A 17,385-nucleotide genomic window follows, 5' to 3' on the forward strand; every position below is an offset into this window, starting at 1 on the left:
ATGTGCGTTCGGCGCATACGCCCGGCCGAATGTGATGCTGTGTGTCTTCCCTAGACAGGAAAGTACACGCGTTTCTGGAGTGGCTGATTGCTACGAAGTATCGCCGACAACCTCATGTTCGGACATCTTGGCACTTCCGAGCCTTCAGAGACAACATTATCGGATGTTACCCCACATAAGCAGAAGTCGCACGAAATTACGCGCGAGGGGTTTCGGTGCTTCGGAGTCCGGAGAAGAGATTGATTGTACAATCTTTGTACAACAAGTATTTCTTGCAGAGCGAAGGCGCAGCACAAAGCAGCGCGCAGAGCCTGCATACATCGAACGCTTCGCAAAACCTCACGCATCAGCGCTACGTATACGTCTGCAACCAGTGGAAAACAACAAGCACCGTCTCCCATAAGTAGGCTCGACACACTGTCCAGGCATATCAGCCTCTGATGGCGTCCGCTAACGGCTGGAACCACGTCCCAGCAAGCTTCTTATTGCCTGCATCGTTCGGATGAACGCCATCGCCAGTCATAGTCTTCGTGTCGAACCCAGTCCACGCATCTACGACCGTGATGGGGCTGTTTGCGGTCGTCTTGTTTGCCGCCCATGCTTCAATCGCAGTGTTCAGGGCAACGACACGTTGTCCACACTCAGCGCAGTTCGACGGATTCATGGGAATGATCTTCGCGGCGAGAATCTTCATCGTGGGCTTCGAAGCGCGCATCTGGTCTACGAGCTTGCTGAATGCGGTGGTGATCTCTTGGGGCGAGCGGTTGCTCCACACGTCGTTCGTACCGAGGTGCATCATGACGATGTCGGGTTTGGCAGATGAGAGCCAACCGGGAAGCTGGTTCTGGTTCGCGATGTTTACTGCTAGAAAGCCGCCCTGATGTTCCGGGTCAGCCGTGCAATGGGTGCGTGATGATAAGCCTACATGTCCCTCGTTCTCTCCGTCGTATGGAAAGCCACAGCCCTGGCCAGCAAGACTGCCTACAAAGTCGGTGTTTTTGATACCAGCCCCTTGAAGATTTTGCCAAAGATAAGCTCGCCAGCAGCCCTATGCTATGATTAAGTATGTCTTGCAGTAGTTGTGGTGCAGAGCACATACTGGGCTACCGGTGATCGAATCGCCGAGAGCCATGATCTTCACCGTCGATTGGCGAGTTATTAGTCCGGTTGGAGTTGCTGATGCTGCTACTGCCAAGGCTGCGATAGCCAGCGATGCCGAGCGGATGGTGACGCGCATGTTGGCAGAGTGTATACTTTTCGTAATGTGTTGAGCGGAGTGCAATGCTTGTGTCCTTCGAAATCAACACGAAATATACACTGAAGGGCTCAGCTCCTCTTAACCCAAGAATGAGCCGGCTGGTCCAGCTGAAGGTCTTGGTATAGTGTCTAGTTGGCGGTAATGACAGCCTCTCCGGTGATCAAGAGGGGCTCAATTCCAGTAATCAGATCTCGCTCTGCCAAATAACCACGGACAATGGCCTCAAAAGTCGCTCCATGGATCTACAGTTCATCTAGATATGACGCACCCCGCAATATGAGGATCAATCTTGCACGAGAAGACCCACCAACGGGTGATATCGAGGAGAAGGTCCTCCATATTTGGTGTACTCGTGCACCAACTGGAATGCGTCACCCTTTGCAGCTGCGACGGCCAAGATGAGGTGAATAAAAAGTGCTATATGCGATGCAACCAGTGCGGCCCACCGAGCTCCGCGCCGAAAAGAAATGACAACGACATGTTCACGTCACAAGGCGTGACAGGGGGAGACAGGTGCACTCGTAATGGCGAAGGTGTTGTCGCAGACGATATTGAAGTTTGATGAATGTGGTTGTAAGTGATGCGAAGAAAGGAAGTAGACGGCCGGGTCGGACGATGCAGCGGCGCTCAAGGCCCGGAGCGGGTCGCGCACTTCCCCGCTGCCCAGGCGGTCATCGACACCAACGGCAAAGCATTCCAGCGAACTATGATTACATGCCCAGGTACCTACAAGGTAGTAACTGTGCAACGATTAGTGATATTATATTAATCGTATTCTTCAACCCCAAGACAAGCATTCTGCCATGTCGGATGATAGCCCCGAGCCGTACCTGGGTACCTAGTCTTGCTGAATGATGCAAAACTCAACGCCACGATAGAGCGGAATATTCGACCAGCCACCATATTCACATCTCACAGGGAGCGGTCCAGCACATGATGAAACACGAGCTCTTGCTCAATTGCAAGTCCCCCAGCGTGATACCTGGGTACTTTGGGCTCGTGGTGAAGTCAGGCCTTGTACCAACCTGCTGTCTCCTTGGTCTCGACATGAAGGAAACAAAGACCAGAAGCTTGAGAGTAGTACACCTATTCCCCTGCGTGTTCTGAATATATTCTAGTGGTTATGCTAGACGCCTTGTTCTTGTCGATCGCAATGTTGCGACAACCGCAGAACCAATACGGCACAGAATACGTGTAATGTCTGCAATAGAGTTTGGACACATCGCGAAGGTTTATTATACGCGATCTAAATAGAAGCTTCGTTGAGCTTTGCATCCCGCTAGACGCTACAGGTATTTTCGCCGTGCCATGACATGTCAGATCTGCGATCAGGCTGTGTTTGAGTTCGCAACAAATGACGGCCTAGGAGGACGGCTCGGAGCTCTGGGTATACTTGGAATTGTGAGCCGTTGCAAGGAAACCCTGAACGGAGTGAATGTACGTGATTCTTCCACGACCATGGGTACATGCCCGCAGAACGTTTCGCCATAGGACGCGGTGCAGAACTCCGATCAGATTCGCATTCCGGATATAAGATTGTCCCTTCCATGACATAGCAAATTGAAGATTCCCATTGATGAGTAAACATTGCACATCTCAAGCCGATGATCTCGTGAATGGTCACCGTCGAGCGTGATGGGAAGCGTCACAGAACATTAGCGCATTAACAAACCTACTCGGATGATTCCAGGATAGTATCGTCCTGGAAACACTAGAAGCTGCCCCTTGGGCACAGCGAACATTGCTGCGCTTCCAGTTCTGCCAGCTAAGGCACGTCAGTCTGCAGAACCGCATGGAACCCGGTAATGTGGCAGCCCAAAGTCACCGGCCCTTCTTCTGCCGGTTTCCGATCTATGTATACGAGAGATGCGATTCGTCTAACACAAGGTGTTTTGCTACTGTGCTCAGCTACGCGAAGACGCACGGGAACCCGAGCACCAATTTCACGGAACAGGTCCCGACAGGCATTGGAGTGGACATCGATTCGGTTCGCGGACCGATTACGACAACTCTATACAGCCCGCCGCGGTAGAGATGCGTCCGCGATTCACGTTCGCGAAGGAGAGACGACGGGTATAAGAAGGCGACCGGCATGTTGAAGCGTAATCGGGCCGTTACCGAGGTGCCAGCCTCGAACAAGTTAGCGAGCGATTGCTCTGGAGATGCCGCTGGGTGATCGACAGCCTCGTCGCCATCGTCGACGTTGAAAACCACAGGGAGCATCTCCGCCAGACGCGTGGCTCACTTGTCGTGCAGTTGACGGCGGCTGATCGGTTCCACGCGTGCGCTGGTGCTGAGGCCTCATGCCTTACTAAAATAGGCAGGCGTCAAATCATAGCCCAGCGCTCATACATTGTATCGTAAGTACCTCAATGCGCTATTCGAGAACCCCTTGGACAATGCTCGAGGAAGTCCATACTCAAGCCTTCCGGCGGGTGGCGCTGCACTCTCACCCGCACACATAATCACGGTTAATAGTGGAGGGCAAATCTGCGACTAGCCATTCAGCGCGCGCCGGACTTCGACTGGAGAAACGAGTGGTGAGCAAAGGAAAGAGGCGTTCTGCGCACTGCGCCAGCGTGAAGAGTAGATGATAGCCGAGATGCGTTCCCTGCAAGGCGGCACGTCGCGAGACACCGTGCGCGGTCCCGATGGTTGAACACCGGGTCGCGGGATGTGGAGGAGAGAAGATGAGATGGTCCATGCGTGTGCAATTCTCGAGAGAAGACGTTCAATTCTATCTAGCAATCGTTCAATGGAGTACCGACTTTGGCTCAGCAACAAGATCCTTCTGGCTCTCGCTGTCGCTGATTCGCGAACTTTGTTCGAAATGTTGCTCGAAATGTCGCGAGACGTAAATGTTTTTACCAAACATGCCGCCTTCTTCAGAAGTCGTCTGATAAGGTGTTGTGCTACCTGGCCGACCCAGCTCAAAGTCATCGTCGATGCGTCTTGCTGTGCTCCTGACACCAATCTGCTTCGTGCTGGCTCCAGTACCGGTCCCACCCCCATATGCCCTGCTGACATTGAGCGATGAAGAGAAGCCGGGTATAATCTTGACAACAAGTGGCTTAAGCGCGGGAAGCGATGCGCAGACGATGGCTAGATTCATCTCGATCGCGGACCAGTAGGCTGTTGGTGCACTGTAGTAAGTGTTGTCATCGGGATGCGCGACCAGGACAACGAGAGCGTGGAGGCGGAGGATCGATACGACACAGACGAACCAACCGATGGTAAGGATTGCCAATAGAGCAATCTTTTGGCGCATGGCGATTTGCAGGGTCCAGATGACGCGAACGGGAAGGAAGGCGACGAGGAGATCGGTTACGATGTTGATACTGGCATTCACATACCAAATCCTATGATCCAATTAGCATTGCGCATCGTAAGGCTGAGCACTTTGGCGACACTCACGTCTTGTTGTCGATACACTTCGAAGTCGGCTGCTCCAGGATCTTCCAGTAGGCGTGGACAGGAACGCATGTGAAGATGGAGGTGATGATTGTGCTCACACCCCAAAGGACGCACACGGCCATGACGATGTGGAGTGGAATGCGCATCTCGCGCACAGTAAAGATTCGGCCATATTGCAAGAGAATGGACACTTTGGTGAACATAAGGCTGGCGTTGTAGCAGATGATACTCCAGAAGAGGTACTGGGATACGTTAGCTTAGGATTAGATATATTGTACGGTTTCTCACCTTCAAGATGATTTCAACTCCGGTTGGAAACTCGATCAGGGCAGCGTGCTTGCCGTTTCCAGCATTTGCCTGCATGACCTGAAGTATACCGGTGGCAATGGAGAGAGCCATGGAGACTACGATGGTGTAGTCTTCCCATCCTAATGCTCGTCCCAGGTATCGAAGCCGAGTGAAGAGACGCAGGCCAACGCATATCACCGCTATGCATGTAAAAGCAACGACGATAGACTTGGTGAGTGGACCCCGATCGTCCTTGGCCAAGGCAGCCGACTGCTCGGGTGTTAAGGGATCCATGGCTGTTGTGAAGAGAAACAGACGATGCTACAAGTAGCTTGTCGATATGTCGAACGGGCGTGGTGAGGTTACCAAGGCACTCCTTTACATATGTATTCGCAGTTCCCCGTGGGTGGAAGAGTACATGTGTCAGGCACTGCGCCCGGAGGTACCTGCACTGCAAGCTGCACGGACTAGGGTGACAGTTCACACAAAACCGGGAGGCTATGTCGTTTGAGGAGGCATCCGAAACTCAAAACTGATGGATAAACGAGACCCTGGTAGCAGTTGTAGGGAAGATCTGGGGGGATGGTGTGCCTAACGGAAGAGCTAGACTTAGCAGACGGCAAGAAGTTGGCTGAGCCAATGAGACTATGCACTTCTCCCTGCATACGTAAATAGTCTAAATTCGAGGGGTACATCTCCGTAGCGGACCGTCGCAGTGAGCAAGACCACACCATGCATACGAACTCACTTGCATGATGCAGTCTATGCGTTTGCCATGGTGGATGGCGATCTTTGCCGCTAAATGGGCGTCTTCCAAACCGCGAAATCGTCCCTCGGTTCACCGGGTGCAGATCATGCAGGTGCTTTGACGAACGAGCTTTTCGCGTGGCGTAGTCTGTGTTACGCAAAACATCGCTTGGGTTGAACGAACGGCCTTCGTTGCTGAATGACCAGGCGGGCCAAGTGCGGACGGGAGCGCTGTCATGGTGTGGTGAGAGCTCGGAACTTGTTCGCGCGAACATACTGCAGTTGGCTCTCGTATTATTAGGCGCGATTGCTCTCCCTTGAGCGTTCCTTAGTCGTATCTTTGGCGAGCGTCTGAGCCCTCCGTTAACATGATATGTTCACATGCTGATGGTAGGATAGTGCGGGAGAGAACCTGACCAGGGTACCATTCGAAGATGGTGGCGTCATGTAGGAGAGCCACCAAATACCGGCTAATTTGAGTGGTGTAATCTGCCCGTAGCCTTAGTGTGACGCTAGAGCAGTCCATGGAGAGTCTTCGTGTTCGGAAGCATCCCTGCGGATCGGACTTCAAACTCTATCATCTTTAGCTGCCCTACCACCTACCAGCCTGCTGTGCTCAGGTCCGCCGTTCGAGAGCAGCCCTGGAAATAACTGACCAGAAGCATACATAGGATAATGCTGGTAGTCCGGGCCGCCTTTGTCCGTTGCTCCGTTGCATTCGTAAAGGCTCGATTGAGATAGACTGCGGTTATAATGACGGAGGCGCCACGCCACGACTCTGGCATGTCCGTAGTCGTCTCAACAGGCGCTGAAGGCCTCGCATCTGTGGTCGCATTCTTGTGCATCGCAAGCACCGTGCGAGATCATCTCGCCTGACACATGCCTGTTTGGAACATTGCTGAGTCTTGCGACAGATCAGCCATCACGCTGTACTGCGAATGAATATGTCATTCTGACATCCCAAGCAATGCAGTGTGTGTCGTTCGCGTGGGAAAGTATCTCAAAAGGATCGTTTGTGAGGTGACATCCGTTTCAAGCTCGAGTACTGCCTCAGGAACGATAATCCCATGCAGATAATGTGCTGGTAACGGCATAACGCGGGGTGCGACAGGAATCCTACAGCTGAGGTGCGCCCGGACAGGGTCGGTTAGAAGGTTTGCGCTACGTCAGCGATGCAGCCAGACGAACGCAGAGCCCATGCGACATCAGCTGAGTTGTGAACTGTCGCGCAGTATGAAAGAAGTTTTGTAGAAATGCGTCATGATTTTGCCACGTAGAGTGCATGCCAGAAAGTTGATGCCTGGATAGGAGAAGATGCCGGAACCTCGGAAGCATCTCGTGAAACGTGATCTCTGCCGGAACGGGTCGATGGCGCCAAATCGTCTCCTTGGCGCACTAGTCTAGTTCGAGACCGCAGCAGAGCTGACTTCGAACACCAGCCATGGCCTGTGATGTCTTTACTAGCCACGCAGATCTTCGAACCTCCTCAACGATGCAGAATTAGCGCACGTATCTGTGCTGTAACGTGGACCGCGTTGTGGCACGCAGGTCGACCGCTGTCCTCATCCTACAGTACCGCGCCTCTGGCACCTTCACGTTTCAATAGCTCTAGTATGTATAGCCAGGGTCTTTCCAGATCCTGCACGAAGATGGGTCACGCGCCGGGAAAAAAAGAGCACACTGCTAGAACGCCCTACAAACACTGCAATAAACTCTACAAAGACTTGTTATTTTTTACTTTTCTAATTACTAAGAGTGTAGAGAATATCTTACTTTATAATTCTAGTATTTTAGATATATTTATTCTTTTGTTATTGTTGCGTAGGAAGGCAGAGAACTAAAGGCTTCTTTTGTTATTCGCTCGTTTTGGTGAGGATTTAGAGTCTAGGAGTGGGCACCATTTTTCCCGGCGCGTGGGGTTCACCGTTGGATCGACACATGGCATTATTGGCATCTTTGCGATTGACATTCTCTAGGTAAGCGAAAACGGCGTAAGGCGCCCCGCATTACCGTATGCTGACCTGAACGAACAGTTCGAGCACAAGCCAACGTCTTCTGAGCAGTCTCCAAGCTTCAGTCCAACGATCGTCGGCCCCTGATCTGCAGTCACTGGTCACTGCCCAGAGAGTCAGAGACCTTCGAACCAACATGTCACATCGCATTAACACACCATTTCACGTCTACCAGAACTTTATGTTCTTGATGCTATCTGCATGTCGCCATTTCGGTCTCCAGACGTTTGACAATGCTGCGAGCAAGCACAAATCTGCTACATATCGACCGCGCCACTCGACTCACGCTGCTGAGAGGACATGTGAAGCGCGAACTGACGCGGTCGGCGCTGGATGATACCCACTTGGATGTCAATGTCATAGTTGATCGTCCGGGAAGAGATACAACACTTGCCATGGACGCAAGGCAGTCTACAAAAGCCAAGAGAATACCATCAGCACTTAGCTTGGTATCCAAACGTTGCTGGCCGGCTACCGGAACTCAACGCACTTGTGTGCTGGCTAGCTTCACGCCTTGCACCCAGTCCATCGTTCTTCGGAATTCGGATAAGCAAGCTGCGAGCGCATCTCGCTTGTCGGATGAGTCTCGCTGCCGTACACTGAGATGGACGATCATTCAATAACGCTGGATGTTCGTACGACTGCGTGCATCTGTGTGATTACTATACGCATGTAAAGTTTCTTGCTCACTAAGGTAAAACCGCGTAGTGGAGAAGGACAGTAACGAATTGGCGTTGAGTTCACGGAGCTTACTCCCTCACATTCGCTGGACCCCGACTATGCTACGACAGAAAAGCTTATTGAACAACAAATACCTTTCTACTTTCCTCTTTGCCACCATAGTTCTATTGTGCAATGGCTCTCAATTTCAAGGAGAGAGAGTCTAAGAACGAGAGTAACCCTTTCCACCACGCTCAAACCCAAGCCAATCAATGCCGCTTAGGCCAATAGACTGGACATCCAACGATGACCACAGGATACTTGCAAGACGATCTATCTGGTCTTTATTAAAAGACGGATCCTTCAGTGCGAAGCCAAGCTTTAAGTAACCTTGTCCAGGGCGCCTACGCTGCTGCTCGAGTACACCCCCATCATTGTCTGGTTGCGCTATCGGTGTCAGAAAGATATGGCCCTTGTTCGATAGCAAAGACCACATCTTAGAGCTTATGCCTGATCGTATTGGGTTGATCTCAATGCACTGATGAAGGTCCTGAGTCGAGTAACCAGAGTTCTCGTCACGCTCCCAGAGCTCTTTTAATCCGTCAATCAACGCGCGCGTGAGCGACCCGGAGCCAGGAGCTGGTCTTTCACAGCTGCTTATCAACTGGAATTGCCTGGCAGTTTCTTGATCCTTATGATTCGAGTCGCTTCCCTTCTTTGATACATGACGTATATCATCATTGCGCCCATACGTTGTGTCTAGTATCGCGAGAACGTCTGCGTCGACTTCGTCCGAACAAAGAAAGTCTTCTGTCTTGTACCAGTTTATCTGACCACTGGTAGTACTGCCACCAGCTGCTGATGGGTTCGAGGACGGTACAAATTCGAGTCGACCGGCATCCTTGTAGTGAATAGCATGGCCCGTATAGTACACGATCAACAAGGTCTGAGGCTGGTCGTAAGTCTCAACAAATGTGGTGACAACTCGATCCATCTGAAGTTGTGGTTTACTTCGGTGGTTGAGTTCAACAACGTCAATGTCGAAATGGAATCGGTCCTGGAAGACATTCCCGAGCTCCTCTACCTGTGATCAAATTAGGACACTTGCGCGAAAATACTGGGTAATGCTAAAGTTCGACTTGGATCTAAATTGACTCACTTCGTTGCTAGTTTGCAGCTCGTCCAATTCATCTGCCCATTTCAACAGCAACACAGCAACCTTTTTATAGCTGCTGGTAGTCCCCATATTCCTGGCGATTGCTTCAGTCCACCAGTTCTGCATTGCCGATGGACGTCCCTGAGCTCCGTCGCTTGCAGACTGTTTCCGCTTTGAATTGCTTTCCTCTGGAAGAAACGTCTCAAAAGCTTCCTCGGCGCTTCTTTTGCGTGAACCATCAAGTGCCATCTTTCGTTGAATCTCCGATTCGAGGCGATCAAACGCATTTGATTTGCCCTCTCCGTATATGGGTGGCATGTGTACGTCGAAGAGGCCAAGTAGAGAGTAAATCGCATCCTCTTCCCGTTTGGTTTCACGACCAGCTGCCCAGGACATCCGCTCTTCTATACTGAATTCTGAGAGATGCAGCGGGGAAGTCTTCAAAGCTCGCAAAGAGATTTCTGTAGCTTGATGGATAACCTGCGACAGTGTTCGCTTATCACCTAGGCGATCACCATCAACGGTGAAGAACTCAACAGAAGATGGAGCGAGTAGTTCCTGTAAAGTCCAGCCTCTGGTGAACCACTTGCTCTTCTGGAACGCAGCCTTCCAAGGCGTTCGAGGCGGGGCTGTCACATCCGAAAGATAGACGTAGCATCGGGTTGAATGTTGATACCAGGAGAACATGGAGTTTATCGCTTTCGAGAGTTCCACGCTATCTTTCTTATCAATGCAGCACGTGTCCACCTAACAGGCATTAGCCGATGCGCAAAGGAAGAGGAACATCGTCAGGTCACCCAGAAATATTCCAGGCCATCATTGGCAGCTTGATCGGCACAGAAGTGTAGCTTGGCATAGCCTTGCTTTTCTTTGCCTCTACCTTTTACGATGTCTTTGAACGACACCTCGTCGCTGTCAGAACCCCACGTGTGTGACAGTATCGCATAGGGTGGCAGCTGTCTGTCGTCATAGTCAGCAAGGCTGAACTCGCCGTCGCTGTCACGCCGCAGAAGATGCATGTTGTAACAGCAGTGGAAGGAAGCTGATCAAGTCGACATCAGAGGTGGTCGCGATGAAAATTCGCAGATAGTGTGCTGACAGCAGCGGGGGAGGGAAAGATAACATGATCATGTCAGCAGTGGCGTGGCTATGCCGTTGAGGGATCGAGGTGCATCCTTCTGAAAGACATGGGTTGGCGTCGCGCGAAGCTGAAGTGGGGCGGGGCAGATTGGCAGGGTCTCCACCGTCTCCTGGAGGCATCCAACACCCTGGGCACTAGACCTTACCTAGGTAACAATAAGAACGAGCGGTGACCGCACCATGAGCCTTGCGAATTTAACATCTCTTTTCAACGAGGCAGAGCTGAGCTGTGCTACTACCTAGGTACCACCATGCGGCCATCTGCCGGCATGATGAGCCCGGGACATATCGAACGCCCGTCCTCAGAGGATACAACCAAAGCCAATGATCTAAGAGTCTAATTGCGGTAACATCCTGCTAACACTCGCTCTCCATGTTAATGTAGGCTGCACGGCGCCTGTCTCGCGTATTGAATGAAGAGGGTGAGCTGTACGCGATATCGAGTAAGCCGGCTGCGCCCCCTAGACGCACATCTCAGCCTTCCTAACCCCATCAGCCATAAACTCATGATTCTGGCTTCTATCCTCTTCCCGCGCATGGATGATGTTTTGACTGATTGAGTAGAAATAATTACTACTTCGAAAGCAAAGAATGGCTGATCCTCTCAGCATCGCAGGATCCGTGGTCGGCATCACCGCAGCCGGCGTACAAGCCTCCGTGAAGCTGTACGCACTCGCCGAAAAGGTTGCGACAGCCAGCCAGCGAGTTACAAGCATTGCGGACGACATTAGCAGCACATGCGCCATTCTCAACCAGGTGCGCGAACTCATCATACCTCAACCTGATGCGCAAGGCACACTCAAATCGGTCTTCAACTCCGTCGCCCTGAACGACATCTCGCACGCTCTCCGTCGGTGCAGGTCCTCTTTCACGGACATCGAGGCTCTTTTGCGGCGCGCATTCGAGCAAGTGGGAAAACGCCCCGCTCTTCGTTCAAACATCAAGCTTTCCCGGTTCGAACAAGCCAAATGGCCGTTCTTGCAGCCACAATTCGACGAACTCCGCAACGATTTGCGAGATGCGAAAGGAAATCTTGTCTTGATGATTGCCGTAGCAAGCCTTGCGCTTGCACAGCGAGATGGACGACAGCGACCGATCCATGAAACGGAGAGATTGGATCTTGGATCTACGATCGTGCAGCTGCAACGGGCGAGTACGGTCAAGACACAACCTCAATATTCTTCAAAGATCCCTCGAAGGGAGGTGAGGGACTCGCAAAGTCTTTCTACCTCAGGTGTTGATGCCGATAAGGGCATGTCTTCCAAGCAAACACCCATGTTTGAGATGGCGACTTTGGCAAAAGCCCTTCCGCCTGGTCCACCAGCGTCGGAAAAGTTCGCGTCGCCTGCCAGTAATGGAGCTAGAGGGATTTCCTCACTTAGCACCGGTACCAGTCCTGCAAATGTGTCTCAAACCCATTTCAGTGACGCACAAGTGCGAGCGGCATTTATTAATACGATGCCGCACCCATCTCTACGTTCAAGCCCAGGAGGTATAGCATGGTCACGACAAACAATGGCTCATGGCCCGAGTTCTCCACAAGAGTCGCATATTTTCGATCAACCCATTGCCCAAGAACCTGCGCCGTCCGCCCCGTCGTTTGAGTCGGCTGCAACGCTCCAACCACTTGGGGAACCACCGCAAGAGATAGACGCTGCAGATGATGACAGTGTAGTCTGGTTCTATCATGGATGGACTACGACTTATCTTCAGGGACTCGCAACGGGTCAAGGGGACTCTCTATTAATAAATGACATGAAGCTCCCTCAGAAGTCGCTGGCGAAACTCGTCAAAGCCTACACGGATGAAGGCAACGATCCACATATTGCGGTGTCAGAGCTCACACGGGAGCAGCAGACCATGATCAAAGAAAAACTTCAATCAGACGATTGTGAGATAGTATATGTCCGTTTGCAACGCAACATCACTGTATCCAGTGTGTTCGGTACACTCAACGTTGAAACGCTCAAGTGGATCACCACAATCAAGATTCCATACACACTCGTGGCAGGTCCTTTCTTACGTAGTAAAAATGACGAAACAACGCATGAAGCATTTAGCCAACCTCCTTCTGTCGACATTGGACCCACGGATCCAAGGGCACGATCCAAAATAATAACCGCGGAACAACGGAATCCCTCATATGACCCGTCATCGCCCGCAAAGCTGATCCCTCCTGCTTCTTCCGATCCCGATCTCATTCAAAGACTTAGTAATAGACACCGACGTAGCGAACAAGAACGTCGGCTTAATAGAAACACATCCCCTCCGCCTCTCAGGACCCACACACTTGACACAGAGTACGGAGCGTTCGACAGAACATCCGTCAAGTTTACGGATGCCTCCAAGCCTGGAGAATATTCTAGGCAATCTGCATCTGAAGCCGCGGAACACGTTGATCCATCAACATCAATACCAACCGAATACAATCCCGACGTTGATGCATGGGCCGCGCAATACACTGACCCATCAGCATTAATTCCACCCTCAATGCCATACGAATTCGATCCCGACCTTGATGCATATGCCGCGGACTCTGTTGATCCAGCAACAACGGTAATGCCGGATGCGGATGACGAATCGGAGACATATGATACGCAGCCCATAAACCCCGGTTTAGGAGGATTAACAGACGTGGGTCGACAAGATCTTTCACATAGTCCGTCGTCTCCCGAACACTCTCCACTCCTGCTCGCTCAGAATGAACAAGATGTATCACAAGAAGCGGCCGTTCCACTGGAGGGAAAGACACCGTTTGTTCTACCGTATAGGATCGAGGAATTTGGGGAACGTGACGATTACCTTGAATCTCCTTCGATTCCACCTCCACATGAAGACGAATCGTTTGATCGAGCCCGCCAACAGTACCAAACTTATCATCCGTACCCCAGGCGGGATACGACATCTTCACGTTCGGACCGCACTGGCTATAACACGGTGGGGCGTTATGACATGCCCGATGGCGTTCCTAGACACGCAGCGATCACACCTTCTATCGCGGATGCGGGTGTCGCGGAGGAAACTGGTGAAGACATTGTGAACGAGCTTCTCGCTCGTTGGACGGTATCGTGAACCAAACCCTCCCTTTCATCTTCTTTCACAGCAAGAAGAGTACATATAAGCCAGGAGACGACATCAACCACAAGCAAATACGACTTCCTCTTCATGAGTACAGATAAATGTAGAACATATTCTCTAGTAGACTAGCCTTTCCCTCACTCATACTCATCTCACATACTATTCCCAATCACTCAGATAACGCAAATGCATTGAAACGCCGCGCATCTTTCGCGCCTAGACTGCCATGGTATCTCGAACCCTTTACAGTACATGATGAAGCTCCGCCATATAGCGCCAATGAATGCATGTATGAGAAAGCTTCGAAAACAAACATCGAAGAAAAGAATCCGCACGACCCATCCCTCCACCTAACCCACAACATCAATATCCCCATCAGCATCCACATCCTCCTCCCCCTCAGCATCAACATCACCATCCGCATCCACATCCACATCCACACCATCCACCCCCCTCAGCGCAACCGGCAACTGCCCCCTCACATTCTCAAACTCACGCGCCGCCGCATCCGCCTCAGCCACAAGACCATTCCTCCTATAAGTATTCATACAAAGCCCCGCAACAACCGCAACCCACAGCGGCCTATGCACTTTAACCGCCTGTGACCTCGCCGCACGAATCGCCTGAATACTCTTCTCACCCACGGTCTCCGCAAAGAAGCGCGCAACGAAGTAACACATCATCATAGCGACGAACTCGAAGTTCTGGGTTCGCTTCGACACATCCTGCGCCATGCCTACGGCGGCTTGGACAGTTTTCTTCTGCTGGAGGATGGGCGCGTCTTCGCTGTGGTAGGCTTGGACGAGGCGGAAGGCGATGCGTATGTATTGGTTTGGGTGGTCGTCGCAGAGGGGTTTGATTTGGGATAGAAGGAGGGCTGCTTGGAAGTGTTGTGGGTGCGAGGCATCGCGGAGAATGAGGAGGCGGTTCAGAGCTGCCATGATTGCGATGTCTGTTTTAGCAGGGGTTGCATGACCCTTCTCCGGTATTGCGAGGACGTCCGAGGACAATGCTGCTAGTGAGGAGTTGTGGGATCCGTTGATCTGGTTAGTGATGGCGGAGAAGTAGGCGAGCGTACGAGCGAATGCTTCCTGGTTGTTGTATGGGGTCGTTGAGATCTTCTTCTTGAGAAAACCCAGCGCATCGTCGGCGGTTGCATGATCATTCCTAGTACGAGCCATGAGGCCAATAGCGAACATGGAATACCAATCCAGTACCATGTTCCACTCAATGCGTGCAAACGCGATAGATATAGGTACGCCACTGTAAACGCGTCGCTTCGCAGTCTCTCGGAAGCGCTGATGTGCTTCCTTCATGAAGTTCAGACCCTTCTCATGAACATGTTGGTCCAGTGCGCAGATATGGAAGCACAGCGCTTGAAGATCCTCCTTCGGAAGCCATGCAAACACCAGCTCGTCCTTTTGCTCCGCATTTTTTCGGAAGATGCCAGCAGTGTCAAACGTAAGATGACCTCCGAAGCTCCGCTCAATGAGGACAGTGAAGACGCCGCCTTGGGAGCTGCCCTGTTCGTTCTTGTCGCCTAGTATCGATTCCAGAAGTGCGGTAGACTTCTGCGGGTTGGGGCTGCCTTTTTGGATACCGCTAGCAATGTCAATAATGTCGATGAGAGTGCCAAATGATCCCAATTGTTTGGCTGACACTTGAAGCTGCAGGCTTCTGGCTGCTGCGATGGCGCGTTGGGCTTGTTCGAGTCGATCGCTTGCACCTGAGCGTAGATGGACCATCGCTTCGAGTACGTGACAAGCGACGTAGATGGCTCGATCGCCCCGCCGGTCCGCGTGGTCTTGTATAGCATGGAGTTGCTGGAGAGCCAATGCCACCTCAACACGACCCGGTATCTGCAGTGCGAGCGTGACTTTGAGAAACCGCAACGCATACACCCAGGCAATGTGTTGGAAGGTCTCGGCCTCCTTTATAGGCTGGTCGAGTGACTTGAGACCGGCGCGGTGGTTGGTCTTGAACTGATATCGTGCCTGAAGATGGAGGGCAGCAAACTTAAGGTCTTGCAAGCGATGGCGTCCGCAGAGCGATATCTGCTTGGACAAAATTTCCTCGATCCGACTGGATATGTCTGCGGCCTCGATGTCTGTCTCTTCGATCATCAAGCTGGCATACCTCAACCGCAGTTTGGCTTCGTCCCTAGGCGGCATGTTGAAGTCCTTGAGCACAGTATCCATGCACCCCATAGCAGTGGACATCAACTTGTAGTATTGCCTGACGTCGGCCTCCCTTCTCTCCCGTATGAGCAGTGATCCCATGCCTCGCGCGACCGCAATGTATTCGTCCGCAGCAGTAAGCAGTAGTTCGGAGAGCTCGGCAGGAAGGGCCTTCTGAGGAGGATGTGCGCGCTTCGTGGGCGTAAGCTGGTGCAAAGACGACGCTTTCGGTATGACAACCTGGGGGTGCATTCGTGGTTTGGACGAGGGCGGCTGAGGGAACGGACTGCCATACTGGCTCGACGGCGTCCGAGACTGTGGGGGTACGCGCTGTTGTTGGGGCGTTGATTGAGGGGGTCGCTGTTGCTGAGGGTTAGATTGTGAGGGTCGCGGTTGTTGAGGAGTAGATTGCGAGGAAGGACGTTGTTCTTGAAACGTGGGTTGTGAGGGCATACGTTGCTGCTGGGGCGTTGACTGTGACTGTGGGGGTCGTTGTTGCTGAGGAGTCGACTGTGGAGGGCGCTGTTGTTGGGGCGTCGATTGCGAAGGTCGCTGCTGTTGAAGGGTGGGTTGAGAGGACATATACTGCTGCTGAGGCGTCGTCTGCGGTTGTAGAGGCGCCCGAGACTGGGCTTGACTGTGCGAAGGAGTGACGACGGGTCGATGCTGAGGCCTGGGCCCATTCTCTTGAAATGACGGCGACCGCTGCACTGGCTTGGAACTTGGCGTGTTGGGTGCCTGTTGTCCGCTATACCGCCGCTGTTGGTCACCCGAGCCGTCTGTTTGCGCCATGCCCGTGCTGCCTGTTCGCTGGACCGGCACCTGGACATGTCGGATCCTTGGGGGCTGCATCTGCGGCATGGGGGCATATTGCTGTGTCCTCGGCGGAATGACAACTTGAGGCTGCCGCTGGTACTGGGGTTGCTGTGGTGGCTGCATCTGGGGAGGCATTGGCGCATACTGCTGGCTCATGGGTCGGGGCATGCTGGGCTGTGGCGGCAGTTGATACTGCTGTGGCTGTGACTGAGGATATCCTTGCGGCGCCTGCATCTGCATGGGAGGGTACTGTGGATAGCCATGCTGTTGGTAGACATTTGGCTGTTGCTGTTGCGGTTGTTGCGGAGGCGGCGCATACGGATTGTACTGGCCGTTGGGATAGCCCTGGGGCTGCCAGCTGTATCGCGGATCCATGGCGGGGGATGGTCAGGAGAGGAATCGTCACCGGGAGTCGAGGTACAGGCGGTGCATCGTGGGCGAAAGCGGGGTGTCGACGTGAGGACGTGTAATGGGCAGTCGCGAACTTGGGCAATCGCGAACGCGCCAGTGCCGTTGAGCGCCATTGGTCCATAGACGCGCGCTTGCTGCACCAACACATGCAGCCTAGTCGTAGCCAGACCGAGGCCCAATTCTTTCAACCTTACGTACGTATGTGATTCTAGATAAGACTTTCACCAT

The 17,385-nt window shown here is 52.5% G+C and overlaps 3 protein-coding genes across 3 annotated transcripts; all 3 read right to left on the reverse strand.

The window, feature by feature from the left end:
- Positions 1–430: 430 nt before the first annotated feature.
- J4E93_004058 (uncharacterized protein) lies at positions 431–1,237 on the reverse strand (the record flags this gene model as incomplete). The annotated part of the gene is made up of 3 exons (XM_049341987.1): positions 431–877; positions 926–1,048; positions 1,100–1,237. 3 exons carry the CDS (start codon positions 1,235–1,237, stop codon positions 431–433), a joined length of 708 nt encoding a protein of 235 aa, XP_049201492.1.
- A 2,773-nt stretch (positions 1,238–4,010) lies between these two features.
- Positions 4,011–4,794, reverse strand: J4E93_004059 (uncharacterized protein; the record flags this gene model as incomplete). Its single annotated transcript, XM_049341988.1, has 2 exons — positions 4,011–4,617; positions 4,787–4,794. The coding sequence occupies 2 exons, from the start codon at positions 4,792–4,794 to the stop codon at positions 4,011–4,013; spliced, it is 615 nt and encodes a 204-aa protein (XP_049201493.1).
- A 9,309-nt stretch (positions 4,795–14,103) lies between these two features.
- J4E93_004060 (uncharacterized protein) lies at positions 14,104–16,223 on the reverse strand (the record flags this gene model as incomplete). Its single annotated transcript, XM_049341989.1, has 2 exons — positions 14,104–16,170; positions 16,218–16,223. The coding sequence occupies 2 exons, from the start codon at positions 16,221–16,223 to the stop codon at positions 14,104–14,106; spliced, it is 2,073 nt and encodes a 690-aa protein (XP_049201494.1).
- Positions 16,224–17,385: the final 1,162 nt, after the last annotated feature.

This window comes from Alternaria ventricosa, assembly GCF_023758065.1.
Source record: "Alternaria ventricosa strain BMP 2768 chromosome Unknown scaffold_5, whole genome shotgun sequence".
Classification (NCBI taxonomy): Eukaryota; Fungi; Ascomycota; class Dothideomycetes; order Pleosporales; family Pleosporaceae; genus Alternaria; species Alternaria ventricosa.